Source organism: Theropithecus gelada, chromosome 19 (genome assembly GCF_003255815.1).
Source record: "Theropithecus gelada isolate Dixy chromosome 19, Tgel_1.0, whole genome shotgun sequence".
NCBI lineage: Eukaryota > Metazoa > Chordata > Mammalia > Primates > Cercopithecidae > Theropithecus > Theropithecus gelada.
In genome coordinates, this window is record NC_037687.1 from 35,745,841 (window position 1) to 35,763,696 (window position 17,856).

At 41.9% G+C, this 17,856-nt stretch overlaps 1 protein-coding gene across 3 annotated transcripts; it reads right to left on the reverse strand.

Moving 5' to 3' along the window:
• Positions 1–1,489: 1,489 nt before the first annotated feature.
• ZNF234 (zinc finger protein 234) lies at positions 1,490–17,554 on the reverse strand. Of its 3 annotated transcripts, none has more exons than XM_025369315.1 (6): positions 17,356–17,482; positions 16,736–16,789; positions 14,469–14,559; positions 11,829–11,955; positions 10,223–10,315; positions 1,490–4,238 (listed from the first exon to the last, which is right to left on the reverse strand). In XM_025369315.1, the coding sequence occupies exons 3-6, from the start codon at positions 14,481–14,483 to the stop codon at positions 2,374–2,376; spliced, it is 2,100 nt and encodes a 699-aa protein (XP_025225100.1). In that variant the 5' UTR covers positions 14,484–14,559; positions 16,736–16,789; positions 17,356–17,482; the 3' UTR covers positions 1,490–2,373. The 3 variants fall into 3 exon arrangements, with proteins under 3 accessions (XP_025225100.1, XP_025225102.1, XP_025225101.1); XM_025369316.1 differs by having other exon boundaries at positions 2,374–4,238; positions 17,474–17,554; XM_025369317.1 differs by lacking the exons at positions 16,736–16,789; positions 17,356–17,482 and having other exon boundaries at positions 1,490–3,167; positions 3,336–4,238; positions 14,469–14,553.
• Between the last annotated feature and the right edge of the window lie 302 nt (positions 17,555–17,856).

The following is a 17,856-nucleotide window of genomic DNA, read 5'->3' on the forward strand; positions in this document are numbered from 1 at the left end:
TGTCATTACAGATACCTGCCACCATTTTAATGGCTTCAGGTCAATACAAGAATGAAAATATCAAAAGTCAACTTATTACGGAGGAACACACACTTCCATTTAAAACAATTCATTGATATCATTGATATGTTACTTAGTCTTTTTGGTAGTTTAATCTCATAATCATAAATTCCAATTATATAACTTCCAGATCAGAGATATACAGTGTAAATTCTGAAAAACACTCTTCCTTAAACCCGTTCACTGGGAATAGGGAAAAGCATGGTAAATGTCAATCTTGCCCAAATAATACATTTGAAAAAATTATCAAAATTATCAAATAATTATAAAATTATCAAATTTCCACAAGCTGTTTTTGGTATTTGCTTAATGGGTGTGGGGTAAAAATATGGTAGAGCCCCTACCTGAGAAGTCTTTTTTTTTTTTTTTGGAGACAGAGTCTTGCTCTGTGCAATGGCGCAGTCTCAGCTCACTGCAGCCTCCGCCTCCCGGATTCAAGTAATTCTCCTGCCTCAGCCTCCCGAGTACCTGTGAGCCAAGATCGCGCCACTGCACTCCAGCCTGGGCAAAAGAGGGAGACTCAATAGGCGTCTGCCACCATGCCCAGCTAATTTTTTGTATGTAGTAGAGACGGAGTTTCACCATGTTGGTCAGGCTGGTCTCGAAGTCCTAACCTCAGGTGATCCACCCGCCTTGGCCTCCCAAAGTGCTGGGGTTACAGGCATGAGCCACCATGTCCAGCCAGAAGTTTTAATAAGAGAATGCTACAGTTATTAGAAGGCAATCATTTCAAAGTCTGGATGGAAATGTGGAAAGTTAGAAATCAAATAAATTCAAGGGGATTGATAAAAATTTGGCATTGGCAACTACTTCTGACATTTTAAAAGTGTTAAACTCCTGCCTTAACATTAATGGATTAAAAACTCAATTATGTAATATTCAGTAATCTCTTGTTGTCAGGTTAAATTTTTTTCAGTCTGCACTGTCAGAAAAAATCACAAGATACTTCAACTTGGTCAGGTGTGGTGGCTCACGCCTGTAATTCTAACACTTTGGGAGGCCAAGGAGGGTGGATTGCTTGAGCTCAGGAGTTCAAGACCAGCCTGGGCAACGTGGGGAAACCCTTTCTCTACCAAACATCGAAAATTAGCTGGGAGTGGTGGCACGTGCTTGTGGTCCCAGCTACTCAGAGGGTGAGATGGGTAGATGGATTGAGCCTGGGAGGACGAGGCTGCAGTGAGCCATGATTATGCCACTGCACTCCAGCCTCAATGACAGAGCGAGGACTGGTCTCAAAAATAAAATTAAAAATAAAGGTACTTCAACTTATGTTTTATACAACCCTTGGGAAACTAGACAGGCTCTCAAACAATAAGAACCAAATTTGAGAGGAGAGACTAGAGAGAAGACAGGTGTCAACTGTAAAAGGGTAATACCATATTAATATTGTAGGCTGTAGTATCCAATGGTTTTCTGCATTTCAACAATGTTCATTTCCCCAAATAATTTTATTTTGCAGGTTTCTTCCTTTGGATGCAATGTTAAAATATTGTACATGTACTCCTTTTGATTCAGTTAACACACAAGTATTGAGCACACCTACAAGCACTAGTCAATGTTAACATTGTATAGATTCAGCAGCAAACTTCCTGACCCCATGAAGCTTACAGTCTAATGGACATCAATTCTGGCACCTTCATCAGTATACTTTTTTAAAGCCAGGTCAAACTCATTTTCTAAGTCCTATTTCCTAGGTGACATGTCATAAATGTCAAAGTTTTGACAGATTCTTTACTGTACCACTTAACAAGGGTTCTCAGCTGTGTGGTCACTGGACCACTGGGATATGTTGAGCTATTGCTTAAACACTGACTTAAATAAAACAAATATTTTAAATAAGAGAATGCTATTGTAATTAGAAGGCAATCATTTCAAAGTCTAGATGGAGGCCGGGGCAGTGGCTCACACCTGTAATTCCAGCACTTTGGGAGGCCGAGGTGGGTGGATCACATGAGGTCAGGAGTTTGAGACCAGCCTGGCCAGTATGGTGAAACCCCATCTCTACTAAAAATACAAAAAGTTGCCAGGCGTGGTGGTGCACGCCTGTAATCCCAACCACCCAGGAAGGCTTAGGCAGGAGAATTGCTTGAACCCAGGAGGTGGAGGTTGCAGTGAGCTGAGATCGCATCACTGCATCCTGCATGGGCAACAGAACGAGACCCTGTTTCAAAAAAAAAAAAAAGTCTAGGTGGAAATGTCAAGCATTACAAATCGAATAAATTCAAGGAGGTTGATAAAGAAAATTTTTTCTCTCCTATGAAATCTGATTACAGGCATTCAGGTTGTACATGAGTTTTTTTTGTTTGTTTTTAATCACCTTGTAGAGCTTCCTTCCTCTGACAACTCTCTGATGTTATTATTCTCATCATTTTCATACAATGTACCAGCAGCATGAATTTTGTGATGACTTACAAGATTTGATCGCCAGCTGAACCTCTTACCACATATCTCACATTTGTAAGGTTTCTCCCCAGTGTGAACTCGCCTATGATACTGTAGTTGTGAAGACCGACTGAAGACTTTACCACACACATCACATTTGTATGGCTTCTCTCCTGTGTGGACACTCTGATGAAGTTGAAGACTTGATGCCTGACTGAAGTGCTTCCCACACTCCCCACATGTATAGGGTTTTTCTCCTGTGTGTACCCTCTGATGCATGTCAAGGTTCAAGCTCCACTTGAAGCCCTTCCCACACTCATCACATTTGTATGGCTTTTCTCCAGTGTGGACTTTTTGATGGGCTTGAAGGTGTGCACTCCGACTGAAGCTCTTCCCACACTCTTCACATTTAAATGGTTTTTCCCCACTGTGAACTCTCTGATGGGTTAAAAGATGCGAGGCCTGACTGAAGACCTTCCCACACTCCTCACAATTATATGGTTTCTCTCCTGTGTGGATCCTACAGTGAATTTTAAGATCTGCTCTACGACTAAATCCCTTGCCACACTCTTCACATTTGTATGGTTTCTCGCCGGTATGGATCAGCTGGTGAATCTGAAGTCGTGAGCTCTGATTGAAGCCCTGCCCACACTCCTCACACTTATAAGGTTTCTGTACACTATGTGCTTTCAGATGGATTTTAAGATATGAACTCTGACGGAAGGCTTTCCCACATACTTCACATTTATAGGGTTTCTCCCCTGTGTGGACTACCAGATGCACTTGATAATGAATTTTCATTCTGAAGCTCTTCCCACACTCATTGCATTTGTATGGCTTCTCTCCAGTGTGGACTCCCTGATGGGCCTGAAAACTTGAACTGTAAATGAAACCCTTACCACACACTTTACATACATATGGTTTCTCTCCAGTGTGGATTCTCTGGTGGGCCTGAAATTGTGATGGCTGAATAAAGCACTTTCCACATTCTTCACACTTGTAAGGCTTCTCTCCTGTGTGGACCCTTTGATGGATACGAAGGTTTGAGCTACAAGTGAAACACTTACCACAGTCCTCACATTTGTATGGTTTCTCTCCTGTATGGACCATGCAATGATTATTAAGTGCTGATCTACGACGGAAGTTCTTACCACATGTATCACATTTGAATGGTTTCTCCCCAGTATGGATTCTCTGATGTTCCTGAAGATGGGAAGCATGTATGAAGGCCCTCCCACATTCCTCACAATTGTAAGGTTTCTCTCCTGAGTGTAATTTGCAATGCACAGTAAGTGTTGATCTACGACTGAAGCCTTTCCCACATTCCACACATTTGAATGGTTTCTCTACAGTGTGGACTCTCTGATGAGTTTGCAGATGTGAGCTCTGACTGAATTCCTTACCACACACGTCACACTTATAGCGTTTCTCTCCCATGTGGACTCTCTGATGAATATGAAGGGCTGAGATGTAACAGAAGCTTTTTCCACACTCATCACATGTATGAGATTTCTCTCCTGAGTGTAACTGTTGATGAAGATCAAAGTTGCAGATGTCAGTGAAGGATTTTTTGTACTTATCACATTGGTAAAGTTTCTGTCCCGTGTGAGTTGTATACAGTCCTGCCCTAACCTGGCAGGACAAATCACCTTGTTTGGAGAACCGAGAAATATTTATCATAGAGTCTTCATACTTGATTAAATCACATGCAATCTGTTTCCAGATTTGCCCCCAGGAAAGCTCTTCATGTCGTCCTGCTTCTGGAACAGTCTCCATCTCACTTTGGATCTTGTCTGCTGTAAAGACAGAGAATTCAGAGATGTGGAAGCTCTGTTAAAAGTTTTCAAGATGTCATACTTAAGTGAGAGCATAGGATTTTAACAAATCCAGAGAAGGTCCAGTTTGTGTAATGGTCTTTTCCACTGTGTATCATGATCTCTGATTTCCATGCCTAGATAAATCAAGAGGTGGTCCAATTGGCTGCTATCTACCAGGCATTAGACCATACCAAGTCTCCTATGTGAGACACAAGGCAGAAGTCAGAGTTAATTTTAAAATTTAACATGATACAAATTGTTAAAGTACTGCCATTTCCATCCAATTTTAAAGTCAGTGTAGAATAATAAATAGTAAATTATACAAATATAAAAAGCATAGGCCAGGCATGGTAATGCCTGTATATCCCAGAATTCTGGGAGGCTGGGGCAGAAGGATAGTTTGAGGCCAGGGGTTTGAGACAAAGCAAGAATGTATCTCTATTAAAAATATTAAAAGTTAAAAAAATGTAGATAATATGAATCAACAAGAACTTCAAGGGAAAGTAAGAAAATAATCAAATACTTTGCAGTTTAGGTTCATGTTACATATTCAAATTATTAAATAACCTGAAATATTTATATTTACATGTTCAAAATACTGTTGAACCTTGAACAACACAGGTTTGAATTGCATGTGTTCACTTATATATGGATTTTCTTCCCTCTCTGCCATCCCTAAGACAGCAAGATCAACCCCTCCTCTTCCTCCTTATAATGTTCTTAATAACATTTTCTCTTCTCTTTATTGTAAGAATAAAGAATTCTTCCTTTATGGTAAGAATACAGTATATAATACATTATAACATAAAAATATGTGTTAATTGACTATGTTATCAGTAGGTCTTTCAGTCAAAGTAGGCTATGAGTAAAGTTTTATGGGGGAGTCAAAAGTTATACATGGATTTTTTACTGTGAGGGGAGTTGGTGTCCCTAACCCCCATATTGTTCAAGGATCAACCATATTATTGAATATTCTGCATAACACATACACTTAATCTTATTTTTCTGTGTTGATAGACATTAAATGAGTTGGCAGCTATTATAAACTCTTGACCACTTCTAATATAACTTAGATTTAAAATGTGTCTTCTGAAAGGTTTATTTATCCTTAATAATATTCCAAAATGTGTAATCTTGTACAAAGACATATAAATATTTGGAAATTATTTTTTAAATGAACTTTTCCACAAAAGTTTAGTGGAAAGAAGTACCTCTAAGAAAATTTTTACAGGGGAAAAACTTACTCCCCTCCCTGCAGGAATAGTCATTTAAAAGCTGCCTCTTGGCAGGGTGCAGTGGCTCACACCTGTAATGCAAGCACTTTGGGAGGCTGAAACCGGAGGATCACTTGAGCCCCGGAGTTCAAAACCAGCCTGGGCAACACAGCAAGACTCTGTCCCTACAAAAAAACTTTTTAAAAAATTGGCCAGATGTGGTGGCACGCACCTGTAGTTCCCACTATTTGGGAGGCTGAGATGGAGGATCACTTGAACTCAGAAGTTAGAAGCTGCAGTGAGCCATGATTTTATCACTGCACTTCAGCCTGAGTGACAGAGTGAGACTTTGTCTCAAAAAAAAAAAAAAAAAAAAAAAAGTCTACTGTATCAGTAGACATTTGTTAAATGGAGTCTATATAACTCTGCCTTGGGTCATTTTATTGGAAAGTTACTTCAATGTCCAGGTGACTGGAATGGTTAACATGACTTGCAGGCTGGGAGCAAGTATCTAACCACATACTGACTAAAATATAAGCAGATAAGCAGATGGTGAAACTTTAGCTTCTGTCAGCAAGTTTCCTACATGAGGACTAAAAGGAAAGAAAGTTGAACTGATAACATATATTATTCTAAAATCTGGCAGTAATTCAGACCTCCAGAAAAAAAAAAAGAAGTGAAAAAGAAGTAGACTCCAATATTTCACAACTGATATGGAGACAGAGAAAAGAAAAAGATGATGTCACAGTGTAAACTTTGAAAGCCGCCCCCACAGCAGGAGTTATATTCAGGCAGGAACTCTTCCCAGATAGCGAGATGGACGGTTCCTCACATCTTGTAGGTCTCTGCTCAATGTCAGCTCACCAATGAGGCTTGTTTTATTACCCATTGAAAAATAATGAATGCTGTCTTCACCCTATTCACCTTTGGCAACTTGAATTTGTCTATGTTCTTCACAGCACTTTTAACCACTGGGCACACTAAGTTACTGGTTGTTTAATGTATGTCCTTCCCACCACAATGCAGCATCAATGAGGGAAGCATTTTCTAATTTTGACATAATACTCATTTTACACTTTCCTACTTTCTAACCATTGTCCAGAACTGTGCTTGTCACAGTGAATGCTCAATAAATGCATGTCAAATGAATAAATGAACCCCAGCTTGACTCTTTTTTTTTTTTTTTTTTTTTTGAGACGGAGTCTCGCTCTGTCGCCCAGGCTGGAGTGCAGTGGCCGGATCTCAGCTCACTGCAAGCTCCGCCTCCCGGGTTCCCGCCATTCTCCTGCCTCAGCCTCCCAAGTAGCTGGGACTACAGGCGCCCACAACCGCGCCCGGCTAATTTTTTGTATTTTTAGTAGAGACGAGGTTTCACCGTGGTCTCGATCTCCTGACCTTGTGATCCGCCCGCCTCGGCCTCCCAAAGTGCTGGGATTACAGGCGTGAGCCACCGCGCCCGGCCTTGACTCTTTTTTTGCCAGAATTTAAACATCTTTTCCAAATAAGTTATTTGAAATAGGAAAAGAATAGAAAATTGTAATTTTTCAGAGAAGTTGAAAAGCTGTATAAGAGACAGGCACATTCAGGGTGAGGCTAATAAGAAAATTTGAAGGTGGCAGGAATCACTTGGGATGAAAAGAAAGCAGGAAGCCCTATACACTGGTTCCTTCTGAAGCTCTCAATGTAGGTAAGTTGGGCCTTTCACAACAGTTTTTCAAATTAAAAACTGTAGCCCTTTAGTGAGCTGTGAAATAAACTTAAGAGCTTGTAATAAGCAATCAGAAAAAAAGAACCAGGATAGAAACTATCAGAGTATTAACACCAACAGGAAAGGGGTCCTTATGTATAATGCCTACTAAAGCTATAATGTCAATCGATACAGACATGAAATGTTTGTTTCATTTCTCTAGTTTCCATGAAAGATGCATTTCTTGCTATGGCTTATGCTCAAAAGAGCTGGAAAACTTTGGTTCTAGAACTTACCTGGTCCTGAATTAAACAAACTGCTTCAAATGAAAAGATAATTTCCAACCGCGACACCTTGGAAAAATATTCATAGGAGAGTATGTAACTCTTGGTATATTATATATATATACACATGTGTGTATATATATGATGAATATATGATTATATTTAACAAACTAACCCTTAAAAATAGTTTTTGGAGGGGGACAAGTCTCTCTGATAATGTGACAATTTTGAGCAAGAAGTTTCTTCATTTTTCCCAAGTTATAATGTCAACTAGTTGAAAATAAAAGCCAGGTCTTTATAAAAATAAAGGAAAAAATGTATGACATCTATATTCTTTAGCATATGCTTAGTGGCTACTACATTTGTAGAAAATAAAAGCATAGCATATTTTTGAACCAGAGAGTTAGGCAACATTCAACTGTGTCACTTTTGCCACTCAAATCTTCCACCTCTGGCATAGGGGAGGTGAAACCTGGCGGCAGTGATGTGGATGGGCACTTTGGAACAAGCAAATGAGGTTCAGATGGGCAGTCTGTTGAAAGGAAAGCAGTTTGCAACCTAGTTACTATCTGACACCTTAGGAAATAATTATCTTCTTGTGTGGTGAGCTGTCTCAGAAGTAGACATCAGAATCTTCATTCGAAGATTATTCCTTCCCAGAAATGAATGTGTTCCATACTATGAAAGCCTCCAGGAAAGCCAACGGGAAGGCTTGTTACTCAGTGTGGTCACAAACACGATGCTTGTAAGTTTTCATGGGATGAGGTTCAAGTGCACACACAAACATTCATGTGAAGGGCACCTAAGGCAGAAGAAACCGGATGTGCAGCCATCAGAAAACAAATAATGTTCTGCAACCCCCTTCATTCACTCTGGTTTGTGTATGACCTGTCCGAGCTGCAAGACCCCTAGAGTGAGGTCGCATCCATCCATAACGCCTTCATTACACCAACAAATAATTATATTAACAGATATCTGCCATGTAACAGAATTATTTAGGCACCAATGGTAGAGTAATAAACAAACAAAAAAATTCCTCCACTCTTGGAGATTATATTCCAGTGGGGAGAAAGAGGGGACAAGCAAGTAAACCAAAGTCTATGAGACACAAGAGAAGGCAGGGCAGAGAGTAAAGGATGGCATTTCCAGTAAGGTCGTCAGAAAAGGCCTCCACTGTGAAATTAAAACAGCAGAGACCAGGATGAACTAAGAGAGGGGCCGAGAGGATTGTAGGTGAGTTTTTCCAGGCAAAGGCAAGGGCAAATAAGGGCTTTGAGGCAGAAGTATCTGTAGTTGGCAGAATAATCACCCCCCAAAGAATTCACGTTCTAATTCTCATCCTAAGAATATGTCAGGTTATGACAAAGGGTAATTAAGGTTGCAGAGGGAATTAAGGTTGCAAATCAGCTGAACTAAAAATAGAAGGCAATTCTCTATTATCCAAGTGCGCCCAATGCAATTAGAAGGTCCTTATACAGTGGAAAAAGGATAAAGAGAGAATAAAAGGGAAATGTGACTATGGAAGAATGATCAGAGAAGCAATGTTGCTGGGCTGTGAAGAGGTCACAAGCTATGAAATTTTTTGGCAGCCCCTACACACTGACAAGGTAAGGATACAGATTCTCCCTCCCTAGAGCCTTCGGGAAGAAACGGACCTGCTGACAGCTTGATTTCAGCCTAGTGAGACCCATGTTGGACTTCAAACAAAGAACTGAAAGACAATACATTTTTATCATTTAATCCACTCAGTTTGGGGTAATATGTCATGAGAGCAGTAAGAATACAGTGTCCAGGTTGGGCACGGTGGCTCATGCCTGTAATCCCAGCACTTTGGGAGGCTGAGGCAGGCAGATTACTTGAGTTCAGGAGACCAGACTGGCCAACACAGTGAAACCCTGTCTCTACAAAAAATACAAAAATCAGCCGGGCGTGGTTACAGGCATCTGTAATCCCAGCTACCTGGGAGGCTGAGGCAGGAGAATCGCTTGAACCTGGGAGGCAGAGGTTGCAGTGAGCTGAGATTGCACCGCTGCACTCCAGCCTGGGCGACAGAGCAAGCAGTGTCCTTAGCAGGTCTGGGAAACAGCAGGGAGGATGATGTGGCTGGAAAAGATGGAGCAAGAGGTAGAATACAGGAGATGTAGTCAGTGAGGCAGAGGAAGATGAACAGCAGACCACGTAGGACTCTATAAGCTCCTTTAAGAGTCTTCAACTTTAAGAAAAATAAGAAGCCATTCAGAGTCTTTATTTTTTTTTTAGATGGAGTGTCGCTCTATTGCCCAGGCTGGAGTGTAGTGGTGTGATCTCGGCTCACTGCAACCTCTGCCTCCTGCCTAAGCTGCCCAAGTAGCTGGGACTACAGGCGCTCGCCCCCACGCTTGGCTAATTTTTGTATTTTTAGTAGAGATGAGGTTTTACCATGTTGGCCAGGCTGGTCTCAAACTCCTGACCTCAGGTGATCCTCCGGTCTTGGCCCCCCAAAGTGCTGGGATTACAGGCGTGAGCCACCATGCCCAGCCCTGTACAAGGTCTTAAGCAGAAGAATGGCAATTTGACTTACATTTCCAAAGGATCACTTTAGCTGCGACATGGAGAACAGCCTGTAGGAGAACATACTTTATACTATTAAGGGTGGAAGCAGTGCGCCCAGTACAAAGGCTGCTGCAATCATCCAGGACAGAGGTTTGGCAATTTGGACCAGATGACAGCAACAGCAGGGGACAGAAGTACAACAGATGGACAATCACGTACAAGGACTCTCAGCTACTTGGTTCTTACCTGATTTCCCTTTTCTTTGAGTTGCTGTCTTCATCATACCAAGCTTTTTTTCCTTTTCTAAAGGGAATACATCATGTTTGAAGGGGTGATGCCCTAGAACATGCAAAGTCACATGTTTAAAACAAACACACTAAAGGTACAACTGAACTTACTGGCAATTTGAATTACTACTGTATACTGATCAATCAATCAAAAGAAGGGTTTTCAAACACTTTTAGAAACACCTAATGAAGTAGTATCAGTATTTCAAGATCCAGAAACATATACACAAATACGTGCTATAAAAACCTATTTCTGAAAGGAGTTAGTTCGCTTGCCTTAGGTAGACAGCAAGGGAAGGGTCTTTGGAGAGCTCCTGACCCATGGGTTAGTGCCTTATTTTTATAAAACATAAAAAGCAGCCTGGAAAAAAAATTTAAGCTGCAGGCACCAATAAGAGAGCTAGCACAGGGTGTTGTGCCTGGAGACATGCCCACGGCTGCACAGATAGAAAAACCTCCAGCCCATTTGGATAAAAACTTATACAAACCTCCAGCTCACTCAGATAAAGGAGGAAGGCCTGGCATAAGAATGCCTTTGTCCTTTGTAGTCAGCAGGCTCCCAGGAAAGTTTCTTCTCCTTTTGTGGGCATGGGTACAGTGCGCTCTAGTGGGTTCCAGTGGGCACTCTACTTTCTTTTGTTCAAACTATAAGTCCGGCCTCTATAAATCTTCACTTCAACCTGATTGGTTCCAGGCCAAGGTCCCGGGGCCAAGCTAAGTCACACTTTCTCCAAAATAGCCCACAAACAGCACATTCTTTCCCCTTCACAGTCCATAAAAACCCCCCACCCCTGCCTCATAGGGGGAACCCTGTTTGGGTCCCCCTCTCTGCTGGCAAAAAGCTTTCTTCTTTTGCTTATTAAACTTTTACTCCAACCTCACCTTTCTGTCTGCACTCATTAATCTTCTTAAAAATAAAACAAAAAACTCTGGGTGTTACCTCAAACAATAGAAAAACTGTTACATCTTGGTGCGTTACTAAACTTACATCTCTAACTAATGTCTTCTTTTTTTTTTGAGACAGTCTCACTCTGTCACCCAGGCTGGAGTGCAGTGGCGTGATCTAGGCTCACTACAACCTCTGCCTCCTGGGTTCAAGCAATTCTCATGCCTCAGCCTCCCAAGTAGGTGGGATAAGAGGCATGCACCACAACACGTGGTTAATTTTTGTATTTTTTTATTTTTTGGTAGAGATGGAGTTTCATCATGTTGGCCAGGCTGGTCTCGAACTCCCAATCTCAGGTGATCCACCTACCTCAGCCCCCCAAAGTGCTGGGATTACAGGTGTGAGCCACTGTGCTTGGCCCCCACCTATTTTCAATAAATCTCCTCCCACAGGTTCTCACACCACTCATGTGATTTACCAGTTTTATTTGCTATGTATTCCACCTCTTTTAACGAACTCTAATATTTTCTATCTCTTTTATTTCACTAAAACTACTGATAGGAAAGTCAGGTCCACAAATGCAGGCAACTAATTGAAGACCTCCAAAGTGCTGAACCCGTGAAGACACAAAATCACTCCAGGAGACTGACATTGAGTGTCAGAAGGCTCATGTCCTCACCCACTGACAGGAGGTTCCTGAAGTTCTCCAGCATCACATCTCGGTACAGATTTCTCTGGACAGGGTCCAGCAGCCCCAGCTCCTCCTCAGTGAAGACCACTGCCACATCCTTGAAGGTCAGTCCCTCCTATAACATTAAACACACCTCACTTCAGCCTTATTAATAACCTCTTGAAAAGAAACAGCACTGAGAAAGTGGAGAGTATGTGGGGGAAGCTGGTCCTGATTTTCAGAGACTTAATGTGTAGATTTCTCAGCCCTTCTCCTTCCATCTTATCAATGCCACACTTTGATTCTCCTTAGCATCAGTAAAAATACATCAGTTACAATAGCCTTCGACATTTCCTTTGTGGCTTCACTGAGTCTATTTGTAAGTAACCATCTAGAACTCTAAATGATGCATCCTGAGCCATACAGGTTTCAGCTTTTGGTAAATATTACCAAATGCCCCAGAAACATTTAGCAAGTCAGAACCAACATACATGATAACACCCACCTTCCTCCTCTCTCACATAGGAACCCTGGATGCTATCCCTTTTCATTAAAGTCTGCCAAACTAACAAGCTTTTGGTAACGTATCTGAAACTGCTATGTAGTTTTCCTTCTGTACACCCAGGGCACACAGCACCATCATTACCTGCAGCATTCAGTGTCATGATCTGGAGCCATCATGCCTCAGTGCACACAAGGGTACCCTTCAAAGTTGTGTGACCTTGGATAAGCTCACCTAGTTTCATCTCGGTGTGATAGTTCTTATATGTCAGAGTTCTTTCAAACATTGAACAAGAGACTACAAATAGCATTTGAAATAGTGTATGGCACAGACTAAGTGCCTGAGAAACATTAGCTATTATTTATTACTGTTGTCATCATCTATTTCACCTCATTTCATGACTGCATATTGTTCAAGGGAACTGATGATCTGCATCTACCTGTTCTAAATAATGAATATTTAATTTTCAATATTGTTCTCATTATAACCAATCCAGCAAAGAACATCATTTCATGTAGGTCTTTCTTTTTCTTTTTTTTTTTTTTGAGACAGAGTTTTGCCACCATGTTAGGACAGTGCCACCACGTTAGGAAGACAAGAGGTCCCCCACTACCTGTGGATGTCATCACCCAACAGGGCACTCCAGACATCCACACCATGGGTCATTCAATTGAGAAATATTTGTTTCTTTTTGTCTCTCACTTTCACTTGAATGGAATGGCTAATGTTTCTGACCCCTGACTTCCTATGCCAATCTGAGCAGGTTTCTCATATTTCACCTGTTTAAGAGGAAGAAGAGACCAGGAACCTCCTCATTCTGCTGCTCTGAGTAAATGCAGTAACAGAACACAAGTGACTGGCAAATCTTCAGTATCACTGGACATTTTAAATGAAGGTTATTACCTACTACTTTGGTCAAAATGGTTACTTTATAAAGGCAATAAGACACTAGTAAATAAAATACATACAAAGTATGATTGAGGCACAGAGAACACAGAATCTAGCTCTTCCTATATGAAAACTCCAACAATATTATTTGTGTGAAGTACCATTATAGCCTGTTGTGCTGTGCCATGTTAGAATATTCTATCTACAGCCAGGCACAGTGGTTCATGCCTGTAATCCCGGCACTTTGGGAGGCCAAGGCGGGCGGATCACCTGAGGTTGGGAGTTTGAGACTAGCCTCACTAACATGGAGGAACTCCATCTCTACTAAAAATACAAAATTAGCTGGGCATGGTGGCACACGCCTGTAATCCCAGCTACTCGGGAGGCTGAGGCAGGAGAATCGCTTGAACCCAGGAGGTGGAAGTTGCAGTGACAAAAAAATCAGCAGAAAGTTTTCAGAATTGATTTTTGAGGAAATGGTCATGTAGGAAAATTGTCATTGCAGTGTTATTTAAAACAATAAAATTCTTAAATCACCTAAATGTCCATGAGTGGAAAGTAGTCAAAAATAAAAAGACACATTAATTAAATGGGAATATGGCATAACCTCAAAAAATGAACATTATTTAGTACTTAAGGAAAAAATAACAACAAAAAATGAGATATATATCATGAATACCAATATAGTTATGAATGCACATTAGGAAAAGACTCTAAGAAAATAAAAACCGCTAATATGTAAGCAGAGAAGTAAAGCAAGAGAACTGTTCATTCCCACTAATTTTTGTACTCCATAAAATAAATACAGTTGTCCCTCAATATGCTTGGGGAATTGGTTCAAGGACCCCTGAGGATACCATAATTTGTGGATGCTCAAGTCCCTTACCTAAAATAGTGTTTGTACTACAGTCAGCCCTCCACATCCATGGGTTCCACATCTGCAGACTCAATCAACCACAAAAGGAAAATACGTATGGTCAGCCTTACGTGTACTCAGGTTTCAATCTGTGGTTGGTTGAATTCACAGATGCAAAATTCAAAGATGCAAAACCCCAGATGTGAAACCCACAGATACAGAAGGTCGACTGAAATAATAAAATAAACAACATCTAAAAACAAAGTCAACTCAAAAGGCAGAAGGACGCACTTAGCATAAACAGGTCCTCAAATGCCTGTTGTTCTTGAGTCTTCCTCAGGTGACATGACAATGTGAATAGTGAGATGGAATTTTAACAGCAAGAGAGACAAGCCTTATTCACCTTGAATGTGGTCATTTTTCCTCCTGTTTCTGGAAATTTGCAGAGTCCAGAGTTATGCCATTTGAGAGAAGGCAGAATCGTGCCTGGAACACTATGGAAGATATGAAAAGAGACATGAAAGTGTGGCCAGGGATGTTCCCACCAACACAGAAGTGTATTGTGAATTAGCACATGAATGTCCACAGCAGCATTATTCATAATAATCCCAAACTGCACACAACCAAAATGCCCTCCTATGGAAAAATGGATAGACAAATCCTGGCATATCCATACAATGGAATCTTACTTGGAAATTAAGAGGAATGAAGTACTGACTCACACTACAACATGCATGAACCTTGGAAACACTATGCTGAGTCAAAGAAGCCAGGCACACAAAACCACAGATTGTATGATTTCATGTATATGAAACGTCCAGAACAGACAAATGTATATAAAAAGAAAGTAGGTTACTTGTTGATGGGGATTTGGGGTAAGAAGGGGGATTAAATGTAAATGGGCAAGAGGAGTCCAATTGGGGGATGAAAATGATCTAAACTAAATTATGATGACAATTACTACATTCAGCAAAGTTCCTGAAGATTACTGAATTGTACACTTGAAATGGGTGAATTCTGACATGTAAAATGCACCTCAATAAAGTTGGAAAAAAATTATTAATCTACATGTCATTTAACAAGACTGAGTTCTGAGTCCATATTGATAGAATATTTACTTCTGAATGAATGAATAAGCAAACAGGGGAACAGGGGATGCTGGTCTTTACAGTATGATGCCTGCTAACAAGTATATCTACCCATAAAAATTAATTTTATTTTATTTTATTTATTTGAGATGGAGTTTTGCTCTTGTTACCCAGGCTGGAGTGCAGTGGTGCAATCTTAGCTCACTGCAACCTCCTCCTCCTGGGTTCAAGCAATTCTCATGCCTCAGCCACCAGAGTAGCTGGGACTGCAGGCGTGCACCACCACATGCAGCTAATTTTTGTATCTTTAGTAGAGACACGGGTTTTTGCCATGTTGGCCAGGTGGGTCTCGAAGTCCTGGCCTCAAGTGATCCACCGGCCTTGGCCTCCCAAAGTGCTGGGATTACTCGGGCTCTGACCCCGGGTGCCTTGGTTCCATAACTCAGGATTCAGGCCTGACCCACCATGCCCTGCCCTCTTATGCCATTTTTGCAACTTTTCTATATACTGAAGATTGTATAATTACTGTACTAAAGTTTTTTTAAAATCGGGAAATAGGCCGGGCGCGGTGGCTCAAGTCTGTAATCCCAGCACTTTGGGAGGTCGAGACGGGTGGATCACGAGGTCAGGAGATCGAGTCCATCCTGGCTAACACGGTGAAACCCCGTCTCTACTAAAAAATACAAAAAAATTAGCCGGGCGAGGTGGCGGGCGCCTGTAGTCCCAGCTACTTGGGAGGCTGAGGCAGGAGAATGGCGTAAACCCGGGAGGCGGAGCTTGTAGTGAGCTGAGATCCGACCACTGCACTCCAGCCTGGGCGACAGAGCGAGACTCCGTCTCAAAAAAAAAAAAAAAAAAGATCGGGAAATAGTCACAGGAGTAATAATAATGAGAAGAATAAGAATGAGCATGATAGAACACAGCAGGTTGCTAGTTTATTATCTCCGTATTTGGAAATTTCCATGGATAAGCAGATAAGTAGAAAAACACTGAGAAATGTATAATAAAAATGTTGTAAAACATAAGTAAATAAATATAAACATAGAACCACGAAAACCAAACGTATTAGAAATTTAACCATTACTATCTTTACATCCTGGTTTCATAGGTAATTAAAATTTTTGTATCTTCATATTTCTGTAATTTCTGAATGCTCCACAGTGATATGGTTCTATTAGAATGTGAAATATTTGTAATAAATGACACAAAATAGTTGACAGTTTTTAAAAACTGAGAAAACTCCAAGCCAATTAGCCTTGCTCTTAAGGTCCTTTAATCAAGTTCTAACTTACTTTCCCCACCTGAGTCCAGCTAGTTCCTCTGCCTTAATGAGAATATATCCAAGAGATGATCAACTCGGGCTCTGACCCTGAGTGCCTAGGTTCCAACCTCAGCTTCATCTCTTACTACTTGGATGACCAGTACCTCTCCACAGTCACGCTGCGACTTAAACGTTCTAATTGTATAAAGACCCTAGAATTGAAGTTAGCAATTAAGGCTTAATTATTATAAATGCCCATACCCTATTACACATGCTACAAAGACACAGTCTCTGTAAAAAAAAATGACAAGTCACACTCACGTGGAGTTTTGCTTTCTGTAGCCAAGAAGTCAGTCCGCGCAGTCCTTTTTCAGGCTGGGGAAGGAGAAAGCTGTGAAAACACCCTGACTGGGTCGCTGTCCCCGAGAAAAGTTAAATGCTCCCCTCCCTTCGTGGAAGTGGACGCAACCCTCGCCTTCCTAAAAAGAGGTCAGAAGGCGTCCGGGATCGTCCAGCGTCCTGCAGGGATCAGAGACAAGGGCTGGGGCTCTGACCCCACCCGGGGACCTGACAGGTTTCGTGGGAAATTAACAAGAAACCACCACTCACCAAGTGACAGGGACTGCTTGTGTTGTGTAACCTATTCCAGTTACCAAAACGATTCTACAAGGATGGTCCTAACGTCCCCATTTTAAAGAACAGCAAGCAGAGGCCCAGGGAGATTAAGAAGCCAACCTTGCACTGTAAAAAAGTGACCATGCGCCTGGAGTGCAGGGAGGCGGACTGGGCGAGCTCAGAGCCCCGGAAACGCTGAAACCAGGCGAGACGCCACCCAACCAAGTCCCAATGCCCCCCGCCTCCCGCCCCGAAACGCGAGGAGAGCCCCAGCCCAAGAAGGCTCCGCTGACACAACAAAAGCCGCCGCCCTCGTTCCTCCAAACCTTTGCTCTCCGACGAGGCTTTTTTTCCCATAACCGGATCACCAAGTCCCAGCAAGCCCCAAGCTTAAGACCCTGACAGTATAAATGGCCCGCAAGTCGCGGAACTGGAACAAACTACGCTGTAATGCGCCGCGCCAACCGCTCCCTCTTCCCCGGAGCGGAAGTGCCCGCGACTCCACTGATTGTCGGGACTACATTTCCCAGAATCCCCCGGACCCGCCCGCGTGAGCCAAAATGACCACGACTCCACTGAACGTTTGGACTGCGCTCAGAACGCTGAGGGAAAAACGTTCAGAATCTCACCCTTCAGGGAAAGCGCTGGGACTCCGCGGTGATCCTTGACTACGATTTCCGCAATGCCCATGGGGAACGAATCCTATATCTCTGAGCGCCTAGTAGGGAATGTGGACTGTGACCCTGAGGATCGTCCTTCCCTCTCCCTGAGTCCTTGAGCGAAAATACTGAACAGACAGGAATTCCTGAAGTCTAAACTCCTCCCAG